Source organism: Gossypium hirsutum, chromosome A05 (assembly GCF_007990345.1).
Source record: "Gossypium hirsutum isolate 1008001.06 chromosome A05, Gossypium_hirsutum_v2.1, whole genome shotgun sequence".
Classification (NCBI taxonomy): Eukaryota; Viridiplantae; Streptophyta; class Magnoliopsida; order Malvales; family Malvaceae; genus Gossypium; species Gossypium hirsutum.
The window spans coordinates 106,868,309-106,882,711 of NC_053428.1; the positions used below are offsets into that span (position 1 = coordinate 106,868,309).

Consider the following 14,403-nt stretch of genomic DNA (forward strand, 5'->3'; position numbering starts at 1 on the left):
AATAAAAAGAGTCCAAATTTAAAAGAATAAGGACTTGATTGCAGTTAAAATGAAGTTTAGGGTCCAAAATTAAAATAAAATAAATGCAAGGATATAAAAAGATTAAATTGGAACCTAAATAAAACTTCAGGTAAGCATTCGAAATAACAAAAATGGAATAAGGGACCAATTCACAACATGTTGAAAATGCCAGGGAGCAAAGGAGCAAATGTCTCAGGCCACTATGCGCAGCGTTTTACCTGAGGGCCTAAATGACACACAAATAAAATTATAGGGGTTGATTTAAAATATACAAAAACATTCCAAGACCTGATTGAAAAGTGTAAGAAAAACAGGAGGATCAAAACAGAAAATGTCCCATTTGGGATTTAAAACACGCAGGTCCCCCCATTAATCGAGTCGGGTCGCAAGTTTCCCCCCCAAACGGTGCCATTTTGAGGTGTGAGGGCGGTGCAAAACTCTGTCGTTTTATACGGCTATTTAAACCAAAAAAAAATTTTAAAAAAATCATTTCAGCCTCTTTTTTTTTTTAAAATAAAATAAACTTTCGAAACCCCTTTTTTCTTTTTTCTCTACTAGGGTTTTAAACACTAGCCTTTGCGCCGCCGTCGCCTATCTGCCACCTTTTACGGTGGCCGACGTTCCTAAAGTCCCTTTTTTAGCCGATTTCAGCCTCCTTAAACCTGATTTAAAGGAAAAATACCCCAAATCCCTCCAAAAAATAAAAAACAAAAAATGGAAGAGAAAAGAACAAAAACTAAGGCCCTTCGCCTCCCTATCCGGGACGGTGATATTTCTGACGAAACTCGAAGGTTTGGCTGCCCAAACTCCGACCGCAGGCACGAGGTGAGCGATTTCTTTATTTTAAAATATGTATCAATATATACTTGCTATGTTGTGAATAGATGTGCAGCATAAAAAGAAAATACTAAAAGGATTCTTATTTTCTATCTTGAGAGTTTTTTGCTTTCAATCTGATTTTTTTTTATTTCAAAAATCCCCCCTTTTACATTCGGTTTTTGGTGGCTTTATAGCTGATTACACTGTTTTCCGTCACTGTTTGCTATTGTTCTCTATTGTATTATTTGTTTGCTTGTCACGTTGCTTCTGTTTCTGTCTCTGCTTTGCTTCTGTTCTGTTTCGCAGGTTGCTAAGAGGTCAACGGGGTTGGTGCAAGGCCGAGCAGAGGGGGTCAGGCCTCGAGACCAGGCGCGGGCGGTGCGCTCGAGGCACACGGGGGCAAACGACGCCTAGGGTTTCTGCTTCCCTCTTTTGGCTGAAGTTTGTTTAGATCTTAGGCCTATCGGAACGTTAGTGTTTTTTGTTGTTTGGGCTGTTGGGGTTGTAATATTTGGACTGTTAATATTGGACTTTTATTTGGTTTTATTATTTTTTAATTTTGGTTTATAACGGGCCGAACAAATTGGGCCTGTTACAACTAATATATAAAAATGTTTAAAAGAAATGAAATATACAATTTAAAATGGGGCTCTTAAAATGAACCAATTATATACATAAATAGATTTAAGAAACTGTATATATATACATAAATAGACTTAAAAGAAAATAATATGAAATCAATAATATATGCTTAGAATATAAATTATGTATATGTATATATAATAGTATTAAATTAAACATCATATAATTTGTGAAACATAGGAATATATATAAAGGAAAATTCTAAGATAAATAAATTGTAAAATAAAACAATAAGAAATATATAAATGAAAGTATAAATTAATGAATTATAACAATGTAAAATCAATAAATTAATTCAAGACAATAAGTTAAAATAATATGTTTTAAAAAAATGAATAATAAATAAATTCTAAAGAATATAAAAACATAAACTAATACTTAATTGAAATAAAACAAAATTGACAAGATAATTTATAAATAAAACAATTTATTAAAGCAGAATCGGGGACCGGAATAAAATGCACACAAATGATCAAGGATTAAAACCGAAAATGTCCCAAATCCCAAAACGCGGTGTTCCAATATACGCATTTAAATGGCTCGAGGACCAGATTGAAATAAAAATTAAATTTTTGGGTCCAATTAAAAAAAAAGAAAAATATAAGTAGGACGCGATTGAATAGCGATGATAATGCGGAAGGACCTAAGGAGAAAATTGTCCCTTTTATCAAAAACGCGCGGATCCTCCTCAGGTCGGGTCGCGTGCGCTGGTTGAGGCCTCAAAACGACACCGTCTTGAGCCTATTTCCATTAGCCCTAAACGACGTCATATCCATTGCCTATAAAAACCAATTTTCAACCAAAAAAACATTTGATGCCTGTTTTAAAAAAAAAAACTCAAGTTCTCTCCAGCCCTCCGAGTTCCGACTGAACTCCAATTATCGGGCCACGGCCGTACGCCGCCATGCGCGATGGTCGGGACCCAAACGATGGTCTCCTTTGGCCATTTTCTCCTCCCCGACCTAGATCCGAAGCCAAAACACGCAGAAACCTTACGACCGTTGAGGAGAATCGAGAAAATGATTCAGTTTCCCCTCCTTCGATCACCTAAAAAGGTAAACATCAATAATATTTTTTTATAGATATACATGCATAATATTTTTGGATGCGTATGGATTTGAAAAAAATATGAAAATATACCTCTGATGGAAACTATTTTTTTATATTCAAGCTCTCGTATTGATTTGTATGCGTATTTACAGTATTTTCATTTGGCTTTTATAGCCAAATCTAATGAAATAGCAAAGAAATTAAAATTATTTTATTTTCCAGCTATACTATTTATTGGATTTGGTTATTGCTATTTCCTTCCTTCTCGCAGGTTCTAACGCTGACGTGGAAGCGTACGGAGGCGATACGGAGGCAACGCATGGGGTGTACGACGTACAGGGGCGCTGGTCCTAGGGTTTCAGTTTCTGAAACCGCAACCTAGGCATTTGGGCTCATTTTAGGATTGAGCCTGTAGATTTGGGTCAGATTGGGTTTATCTTGGGTTCTTTGTATTTGGGCTGGTAAAGGTTGTAAATGGGCTATTTCGGACTGTTTTATTTTGTGGCTTTTTTATTTTTTTTGTTGTTTATGATGGACCCGGGCAAATTGAGCTGCTTACAGCTAGCAGCAAAAAAGTGCAAGCACGTATCAACTCTCTATTATAAAAATCAATTTATATGAATTCATTTATTAGTAAATAAGTATGAATTTAGTTTGTGTACTAGCATAAAGAATCATATTGAAATTAAATTTTAACAAACTTAACATCTATTATTTAAAAACTGACAAGGAAATTATTATTTTTTGCATTTAAAATTTAACTTCAAACAAAATATTTCATTTGCAAAACCTTAAAAGCTTTACAAACAGGGGCGTATCTAGGGGCTAGGCCCTAAAATAAATTTTTTTTCATTTAGACTCTTTAAAATTTTTAAAATTTTAAATTAATAAAGATAAAATTATACTTTGCTCCCCTAAAAATGATAAAAATTTAATTTAATATTTTAAAAATTAAAAAATATAGGCTATTCAGATGGTGTTACTATTGTAAAAGTATAATTTAATTTCGACTCTTCCTAAAAACAGTTTTTTGGCTTCGCCCCTGTTTACAAAATTAACTCTTTTAAACAATAAATGACAATTTTTAAATAATAAATATTTTTTATACAATGATAATTCGAACCTAAACTATTTTTAGAGTAGATGAACATCTGACCGATTTATTAATATAAAAATGAAACTTGTATATATAAAATTATTAATATATAAAATTTTACCCAATTATTCATGTCAAAACGAAACTCGTATTTAACTTGTGGAATACCATTTTACTGCATGAGTTTAGTGAAAGGTGACGTGATGTCATATATTTCAATCAACAAATGTCATGCCATTATCCTTCTCAAATTAGTCAGCTTCAAGGGAAATATATATTTTTTTCCTTTCAAACCAATTAAAAGCTTTCTTTGTTTCAATCAAAATAACGTACCATGCGTGGTTCGTATATATAATTATGGGATTAAATTAAACTGATTTGTGAGAGTTTAAAATTTTGAGTTTCTTCATAGTTTCGGTTTTTACCCAAAATATGTGGTAAACTTTTAGTCTGTTTTCCTTAAATATTGAAAGATGCTTTATGCTTTCCACATAATTGCAGAGAAAAGAATGGAAGGGTTTGGTCGCCCTCAAAACCTTCAATCTCATTTGCCTCTTTTTCTATGGACACTCTACCTTTAACATTTTATTAACATCGCTTTTTCTTTTCTCACCTTTTCCTTCTTGTGTCTCACTTTTCAAGTTATCAACAAACAAAGAGACATTTGTCAATAAAAGTTAGGAAGAATTTTTTGAGTGTAAAACTCACTTTTTATTAGAACACAAGAAACGACAAAGACAATTTTTCCATCATCAACTACTTGCATGCAAATGCACCCATCCTTCTCTTACGCCTCACTTGCACCATCGTTTCCTGTCTTGGGTTGTTTTGTGTTTCCGAGTGTGGAATTAGAGGCTCAAGTTCTGTTGCTGCTGATTCTGGTGTGATCCCTTCAGCCAAGTCAGGAGTCGAGGAAAATACCTTAAATGCCTTCCCTATTGTAAAATACGCAACCGAGTTGAAACTGCCGAGCCTTGACACCGCTTGTACGCTATATGCTTGTCCAAGTTCACTGCTGGGGAGCATCTTCGGATTTTTCCAAAGTGCAACCATGGATTTCATACTCCATGTATAGATACTTGGCTTATTTCACATTCTTCATGCCGGCACTGCCTGGCTGAAACGGACCAAAAGACTAATAATTGCAGCCAGGCAGAGTCCCTGCCGCTGCAGGAAACCATCAACATACAAGTGAAGTAGAAATCGTGTATTTTGGTGCAGTGATTAATAATAATAACAACAACAACCTAGAGGTTGAAAATCATGACCAATTATCAATTTACAATTGAAACTCTCAACTAATTTCATCAAGATGCATGTATTGCAGCTAGTGGAACAATGAACTAAAACAGGCACTGCAATTTTCGATTGCCGAAATTGCAACCAACAAAGTGTTGATTAAACGATAAAGTCCAGTGATTGGATCAAAATATTCAACAGATCGTATGGTCACTTTTGCGCAAGGGAAATGCAATGTGGCCGTGCCAAAGCGAAACTTTATTTTTTTTTAAATTGATTAAATATGAAAAGCAATGAAGCCGTACCCATCGTTGAAAATGAGTAGTTTAGAAGCACTTTACACTGCTAAGAAACAATATCTAGCAAACGCAGAAAAATAATTAATGGAGGAATTAATTAATAATGTTAACTGTGGTTAAAATTTGCGAGAACCAAAAATATTTTATAATCCGTGCATTATTGTTTTTTTATAATCATGTTTAATTTATTATATATTTTCCATATTAATAATTTATATCATAAGGTGTTATTGTTAGTTACGCTTTGAATTCTGTGTGATGACCTGATAGTCTAGGTGTTCACCACCTTAGATATGGTCTGGGTTTAAACCATATTAGTTACATTTTGATTTGTTGACAATTTTTTGAGTGAAAAGGCTTTGAACTTTTTTTTTTGTGATAAAACAAACAAGAAAGATTATATACTTTTAATCCAATCTAGAGGAATCATCTTTTTTCCCAGAGGTAAATCCTTACCCGCTAGGCAAGAGGATAGCAAGTTAAAAATTTTGTTTCGGTAAGATATGTATTTCTATTACTATGAAATTCATAAATGAAGTAATTAATCATGAGGTTATTATTATCCTATTTGTAGTGACAAATCTTATATGTGTTCTTAAGAAAAGAAAAAAAATTATCAGAATGTCAAAGTCTTAAAGAGTCGTGGAAACATATAAGATATCTTCGATTAAATGAAGACCCTGATTGCTTGAAAAAGTCATCTTAGTAATAAAATTGACTTTCACATTCAAATCTCGCGAATTATACTCTAGCTTACATTGGCGAAAATCTAGCAAATTGTGTTGAATAAAGAATTAAATTAAATAGAATCATTCTTGAAAAGAGTAAAGTGCAGGCCATTAGATGTCCAAACTCTTATCCTCCTTTTGTTTAATTTCAATTTTTAATCAAAACTTGTGGCATACGTACATTGAGTCTAGTTTTTCTTTAAACTATTTGGTGGTGCTTTTTGCTTTCCACATGGTTTTAATTATTGCAGAGAAAAGAATGGAAGGGTTGGTCGCCCTCACAACGTTATTCTCATTGCCTCTTTTTTCGCCTTTTTACTCTTCCCTTAACATTTTTTCAGTCTCTTTTTTCTGACCTTTTGTCTGTTGCCTCTCACTTTCAGGTTATCCAACAACCTCTAATATGCTTCCATACAGATAAGCGGTACCATATTTTCTTAACCCTACCAAGCACGGGACGTACAGCTCAATTTGATGAGATGCTCTCGTTTTATGAACTCTATCTTAAGGTTGGGCTTTTGAAGGAATTAAGCAACAAAATTTTGATTCGATTTACGGAGAACATTAACTTGTCGTGAGACCCGTTAATTTCAAGTGAATGATACTTTCAAAACTTCTCCTAAAGAAATCGGCCTCCCATCAACAAATTCCATAAATTCACACATTCAAATTTTCATTGCCAAATTTATTTAATCTACAAATAACACCCGAATCTTATTGAAAATAAACATGTAAAAAAACTAAAAATGAAAAAAAATGCAAAATGTAAATATAAAATATAAAATATCTAAGTTCAACTAAAACGAAACTAAAACGTATAAAAACACTTAAAAGAAACAAATTAAGGCTTCCTTTGGATGCGTAGCATGTTTGATTTTGGTAAGGTTAAAAACAATGGTGACAATGAGATTAGATACTTTAGCAGTGATGAGATTAAAATGAACCATGGAGTATGTGTTTAAATTAAAATACAGTTGTAAAAAATAACTATTAAAGACCTTACATTATATTAAAAATGATATATATAGAATTCTTTTAAATTATTTTATTTTTATGAAATTATTAAAAATATGGGAATTTTTAATTTTATTTCATAAAATATGAATATGTATTATGATATTTTTATAAATATTTTAATTAATTATATAATCGTTTTAAATTATTTATTATATTAAATGATAAATATTTTAAATTTATTTATTTATAATTAATTCAATTTTTATAACGATGCGAAATATTATTTTCATAGAGGAAAATATAGTAACATAAGAAATAAAAGTATGGGAATTTTCGTCAAATAAAAAAAAAAATTCAGTCTCACTGTGCTAGACCGAAGGTTTAAGCTCCAGTTAACTCGACGATCCTTCACTGAGATTTGAAGAATCTCATTGCATTGGCCAATCCCATCCAAACAGCAATGTAGTGACATTGAAAGTGAAATTTGCCTCAAAACGTTCCTCACTGATGCTGATCGGCCGTTCAAATATCGTCATGATGAGCATCCATCACTAAGGATTCTCTTACCGACACACCAACGGCCGTCAAGAGGTTGTAGCATGAATTGACTTGCTTTGTTCACACTAGAGCCAATATCAAGTCTAGTTGGGCACATGTACCGCAAGGCTCCAACTATGCTAATGCCTATAGCATATCCTCAATGGGAACACCTAACAATGATGACAATGGTAGAAAGCTAGCCGTTGGTGTAAGAAGTACAGGATTTTCATCTAGCAATCCTATTTTAAGCATCCAATAGATACTTGCGAGTCATCTCCAATATCAAGAAGTAGCCTTAAAAAGAGAAAATTCAACATTCCCCTAAACCACATGCATAGCAAAGAACAAACATGAGCCATTGTTTGTCTGCTTGAACTGATCAGAGCATCAACTCTCGATTCGATTAATCTAATTAAGTTGTCTAATTCAATTGAATAAGTTATTATAAAATAGAAAAAATTAATTCAACTGGTTTGTAACAGTGTACGGATCAATCAATCTAACCCCTAATATGAGGTGCTTGTTTGAGCCCATTAGAAGCTTTTTGTAGTTTGCAAAATTGTATATAAATGTGTGAAGATATTTTGACGTCCACCCTGTTGTACCTCTCAACGTTGTATGACAACAAGAATAAATATGATGCTTACTGTATTAGCCTTCACGATAGGACTAAAGGGTGTCCATTTGAGTACTCTTTGGCAACCATTTGAGACAAATGCCTTCAGTATTCCTTCAGACTTAAAAATGCCATTCGCAGCTGACAAGTTCCTTTCTATTAGTTTGAAAACTGCACTGGGTGCACAAGATATTTTACATGGCTGTGAGTCTATCTCCTTGATCCCACAAGATATTTTTCATGGCAGCGTGTACATCTCCTCCTTGGTTCCCCAAGATATTTTTCATGGCTCCTGGATCCTTAATACCGGCTAGTGACTAGATGTTCCATGGAAAGGTGGAAACTGCAACGTGCTACCTTTTTTGGCTGCTGGAAAGTTGAATTGACCTTTGAGCAATATTAAAATGGACTTATCTATTGAACCACAGAAGACATAGTGGGGGTTGAAAGTCCTAAATGAGTGAATGAACTAATTATCCACAAGAAATATTGTAAGATAGACTTGGTTCCCCTTAATCCTAAAATATAATGGCTCTAACCCCTTTTTTAATTAACTTCTTTTCATGTATATATATAATCCTTCAATTGAACCTACTCCTTCAACCATCTCAACTAAAAACACTAGCAAATTAAATATGACAAGCTCAACAACATCCACCCATTTCCCCCTAGAGTTGCTTGATAGCTTCCATCCAAGAAAACTTCTTTACCACCCAGCTCAAGAACACAAGTTTTCCATCATTAACTACTTCCATGCAAATGGATCTACTGTTCTCTTAGTCCTCATTTGCGCCATCGTTTCCTCTTGTGGGTTGCTTTGTATGGCCAAGTGTTCATTTAGAGGCCCAAGTTCTGTTGCTGCCGAATCTGGTGAGAACCGTTCAACCAAGTCAGCCAATGTAGGAGTTAAGCAGAAAGCCTTAAATGCCTTCCCTATAGTAAAATATGCAATTGAGTTGAGCCTAGACACCACTTGTGCCATATGCTTGTCCGAGTTTGCTGCTGGGGAGATTCTGCGGATCTTGCCAAGGTGCAATCATGGATTTCATATTCTATGTATAGATACATGGCTTAGTTCACATTCTTCATGCCCTACATGCCGGCACTGCCTGGTTGAAAAGGACCAAAAGACCAATAATTGTAGCCAGGAAGTGCCTGTGTCGATGCAGGAAACCATGAACATAGAAGTGAACTAGAAATTGTGCATTTTGGTGAAGTGGTTATTAATAATACCATCTTAAGAGGTTGAAAAGCATAAGTAGTTATCACTTATCGGTTTACCATTGAAACTGTCAACTAGTTTCTTCAAGATTAATGTACTGCAGGCGTGCGGCTTGTCGAAGAGTGAAGTAAAACATGCACTGCAATTTTTTTTATTAAAAAGTTAATCGAGTAAAATCCAGTGATTGGATCAAAATAAATACTCAAGTTCAACTGGTAGTATGATGATTTTTGTCTCTTGCACAAGGGAAATCCAATGTGGCAGTGGCAAAGAGGAACCATTATTTTTATATAAAAAGAAGGGAAAAATCAGTAGTTTAGAAGCACTTTATACTGTTAAGAAACAATATCTAACAAAAGCAACTAAAGCTAAATAATTAATGTTAACTCTGGTTAGAATTGCCAAGTAAGGATCTTAAAAGAAAAAAGAGGGCATTAAAGAAAGCAATGAGGTGGGGAGAAGTCAAACCCAGGCAACCTTTTTTCTACTTAATTGGGCTGGCAAGTAATTAGTGCAGAGAAAATACTGGAAGGGGTTAGTTGCCCTCAAAACCTTAATCTCATTGCCTCTTTTTTGGCATTTTTTTATGGGGACACAGTACCCTTTAAGAGTTTAGTAATATCGCTTTTCCTGGTTGCCTTTCACTTTCAGATTATCCACAAAAGAAGGAAAAAAACAACAGGGAAATTTGGGAACAATTTCTAATATGGTGTGATTCATGTTTCAACGATCTTGATTCGATTCAGAGAACATTGTATGTATGAGATCAGTTAAGAAACCTCTTTTCCTTTTATAAGAGACGTCTCCAACTTTTGCTAACTAATCTCTTTTTCTTATGGATATGGAAAGAATTTCTACTTTTTTCCTTTTCCTTGTTAAAAAAAATTGTATTTGGGAATGAGAGAATTTGCTAAATTTAGAATTCAAACTTTCAAGCATATATTTAGGCAGTTGTGTATAAATTTACATAAAAATATTTCAATGCAGAATTATACGATTCTCATGAAAATTTTACTTAATTGAACTCTCAAACTTGAAAATTGCATCGATTAAATATTTTAAACACTAATTTTTCACATTTATATGTCAACTGATATTTATTTTTATCTTCCTGATGATTTTATACGTCTAGTTTCACTAACAAGATACTATTTATCTTATATGGCCCATCAATAAATTATTTTTTTTATAAATCAACGTTTTCATTAAATAAATCCTCAAATCATTTACAATAGAAACTAACTGGCACGCATAAACAAACACAAACATAAAAAACAATAAAGGAAAACTAACAAAACCAAAGAAAATAATGTCACCAACTAAGTTAAGAGTAAGTAAAACTCGATTCGATTTGAAAAAATTTAAAAAAAAATTAGACCTGATATCAAAAATTGAACATGAAATCCAAAACCCGAGACCGAACCCAAAACTGGTTAAATTGGGCCATGTGTATGAAATTGGGTCGACGGTCCAACCAATAGCTGAACCGGATTGGTCAGGCAATCACTGGCCAAGACTAAACCTATAGCAGCCGAACCGGCCAGACCCATTTATGCAAAATGACAACGGTTCGAGGTGTCAGGGGAAGTAGCATCGACAACAGCACCACCAGGCATGGTGGTTGTGACGGAAGCGATCCGACTATCGACGAGTGGTCGGCGACAGTGGTTCTTCGACAACAGAGCAGTGAAAAAACTAGGCTCCTAGTGGGTATTCCAAATATCATATTGTTTTAATGAATTTAATATTTAATTTGATTTAATATTTATCTAGATAGTATTTTATTAATTCAATTTTAATATGAGATATTAAATTTAATTTAATATTTATCTAAATAGGATTTTATTAATATGATAAATTTCTAGAGATATTTGACCCCTATAAACGTGTTATCGTTTATAGTTTAAAATAGCACACCAAAAATATATAGAATTGAATCAGTGGTGTCTGGAAGCGTATGGGTAAAATTGTAATATAGTAAAGTTCTATAGCTATTTAATACCTTTAGTTATTAGAACTCAACTTTTACACTTTACGTTATTTAGTCCTTTTTATCAAATTAGGCATGTAAATAATAAAATTTCTTAACGAAATTTTTATAAGGCACTTCTGTCATGCTGTTGGTAATATAATAATAATAAAATAAATTTTCTAACTTTGAATTTGTGGTCCCAAAACTATTGCTCCGATTTCACTAAAAATGGGCTGTTACACTTTCAACCAAGGTCTTACACAATCCCGAAATGATGCCATAGTATATTTCAACCATGGTCTTTCCTTTTTGAATTTATTGTCATGATATATTTTAATCATGGTCTTTTCCTTTACTCAAATAAAGTAATCCAATCACTAATTCATAAATATGTACATTTAGATATTAATTCACTTCTATAATTTAAATGAACTACTTTAATTGAAATATGAACTTACCTCGACTAAAACGGTTGCAAAAACAAAGCCGATGAATAATCTAATAAATTAGTTTTTCCTCAATTTAATTCCAACTATTGCGTTTCTTGATCTAGATAATAATATTTCATTCAATTAATACAATTCTAACACTTAGATAAGTTATTTAATACAATTAAGTCCTTCCATTATCATTTTACAAAATTACCCCGACATTTTACCTTTTATACAATTTAGTCAAAACGTGTAATTTAATCACTTTTAAAGAGAAACTCTACTAGCCGATTTTCCTAGGGGCTCAATGCAACTCATATCTTTCATCAATTCACCCTATTTTCATTGAACTTTTTCTATTTTCTTAAATAGGCCCCTAAACATTAAAATTATCAAAAATCACTTAACAAAATATTTATATTTAACTACCAACCTTAATAATCTATCAACTAAGTTCTCAAACACTTCCAATTCATTCATGACAAGTCCCTAATTTTTTAATAATTTTACGAATTGACCCCAAGCTAACTAGATTAAACTAAATCGATCTCAAAAACATAAAAATAACTTAAAAACGAAGCTAAAAAACACAACTATGAAGAAAGTTTGCCGAAACTCCTTGGCTTCTCCAATGGTGTTTTATCGGTTTGAAAAGTATCAACATAAAAAAATAAATAAATAAATAAATAAGGTGATATGTTTGTTTCTTTTCTTTTAACTTGCTTTTCTTTTAATTATATTATTAATTTATAACATATAATTAACTAAAAAAATAGTCATTAGCCGTGTATGCCTTTTAAATATGGAAGAATTGCTACTTAAGCCCTTGTACCATGATTTATTAGCCATTTAACACCTTTTAACCATTAAAACTAACTTTTATAATTTTTACGATTTAGTTCTTTTCGCTAAATTAACTATTTGAACGTTAAAATTTCTTAACTAAATTTTAATATGACCCTAAAAACACTCCGTAAATATTTTATTACGACTCAATTTATAAAAATGAGGTCCTATACCTCATTTTCTAAAACCACTTGACTTTAAGGACATACCACTTGAACCTAATTATTCTTTCAATTAACAAAATTTATTAAATCAAAATATTGTTTTGACTCATAAATATTAATTAATAATATTTACGAACTCACTCGTAGGATTTGTGGTCCTGAAACCACTGCTTCTGACACCACTGACAAACGAGCTATTACACCATAAAAACTCTAACTTCAAATAGATATCCTCAAATGTGCAAATCATTTAAGCTAGGCCTTTTACTCATCCAAAACTCATAAGAGGTTTTTTTAGTTGTTTTAGTTGGAATTCTATCGATTATATATGTTTGATCTTTAATGCTTCTCCTTAAAGTGATTCAGGCAAGGTAGAATGATTAATCGTATAACTTACCATGTACTCAAGTGTTCTGTTTTGTCTTTTAGCAACAACATTCATAGTGGGTAAACCCAACACAATGTACCATGGAACAATACCACTTTCCTCCAGGAATTTAACAAATAAACCGAACCATTATATTTGTGGCAGAACTTATCATCATGGTCATATTTAATGCATTTAATTCTTCTAACGAGTTGGTTTTTAACTTCAACATTATAATTTTTAATTAGACCAAGTTATTGTGATTTCTCATAAGGTAGCCACACCACGAAAAATCGTTTATGAATGTTATGAAAAATTATTCATTTAATTTCTTATTGGCATCAAATCTCTTGATATTTATTTGTTTTCCTTTAATATAATTTACACACATCAAAATCTGAAAAATCAAAGGGGCCGATAATACTGACGGACACAAGTATCTCAATTCTCTTTTTAAAGATATTACATTTTATAGTCCATAAATGAACAACATTAATAAATGTTAATGCTCACCAAAAAAATTTACTATCAATGTTTATTAATTCTCATATATTCTAGTTAATTTGTTATCCCAATTTGTATATTCTTAAATATTATGTCGGTTAAATTAATAGTTTAAGCTTAAGCTCAATTTGATAATTACTGAATTAAATTTAATTTTTTAAATTGAACAGCACCTCACTTGAATTACTCAATTTTTATTTATCGAAAAAAGCATAAGAATAGAAACTATTGTTTTAAGAGATAAAATACATATATCATTTTTTTAAGCTTAGTTCATGATTTAATCCTTAAAGTATATCCTTTTTTTACTTTAGTACCTAACTTTTTTTTTCTCTGTTTAGTACCTAAAATATCATTTTGTTAGAGTTTTTAGTCTATTTTACTAACGTACGTTAAAAAAATTGATAACCAATCAAATTGTGCCACTTGTCTTTCTTTTGTAAAAAATATATTAACTTTAAAAAGTTATAAAAATAAAATAAATATATATAGAAATCATTAAAATACAAAAAAAAAGCATAATTAAATATTTTTAGCCAAAAATAAATCAAAAATCAAGATTCATCTTTTTTATCTTTTCTCTTTTCACCTCCTCCGTCATCCCAGCCCAAGAAATAGAGCTCATCAATTTCATTAAATAATTAAATATTTTTTAATTTAAAAAAATATGAGTTGGTGAAAATTGAATATTGGTAATGATAATGAATCGTAAAGAAAGAGAAAAAAATAGAACATACCGATGTTACGTGAAAACCTTTTCAGAAAAAACTACAGGTAAAGAAAAAAAAAATTCACTAATTGTTGAATTCGAATGATACAAAAAAAGAGACGGCTACGTCTATTTATAAGTTTAAAAATTTTATTCTAATCAAAGTCTAATGGAAACAATA

The 14,403-nt window shown here is 31.9% G+C and overlaps 1 protein-coding gene and 2 long non-coding RNA genes across 3 annotated transcripts; 2 read left to right on the forward strand and 1 right to left on the reverse strand.

The window, feature by feature from the left end:
- Positions 1–1,892: 1,892 nt before the first annotated feature.
- Positions 1,893–2,797, reverse strand: LOC121229653 (uncharacterized). The gene is made up of 2 exons (XR_005927567.1): positions 2,623–2,797; positions 1,893–2,529 (listed from the first exon to the last, which is right to left on the reverse strand). It is a non-coding gene; the product is annotated as an uncharacterized lncRNA (long non-coding RNA).
- Positions 2,295–3,154, forward strand: LOC107959566 (uncharacterized). The gene is made up of 2 exons (XR_001700833.2): positions 2,295–2,537; positions 2,804–3,154. It is a non-coding gene; the product is annotated as an uncharacterized lncRNA (long non-coding RNA).
- Positions 3,155–8,613: 5,459 nt separating this feature from the next.
- LOC107961425 (RING-H2 finger protein ATL78) lies at positions 8,614–9,454 on the forward strand. The gene has a single exon (XM_016897561.2). The coding sequence runs from the start codon at positions 8,643–8,645 to the stop codon at positions 9,201–9,203; it is 561 nt and encodes a 186-aa protein (XP_016753050.1). The 5' UTR covers positions 8,614–8,642; the 3' UTR covers positions 9,204–9,454.
- The last annotated feature ends 4,949 nt before the right edge of the window (positions 9,455–14,403 follow it).

Coding starts and splice junctions, on each gene's coding strand:
- LOC107961425 (XM_016897561.2), top strand. CDS start 8,643: ATGACAAGCTCAACAACATCCACCCATTTCCCCCTAGAGTTGCTTGAT.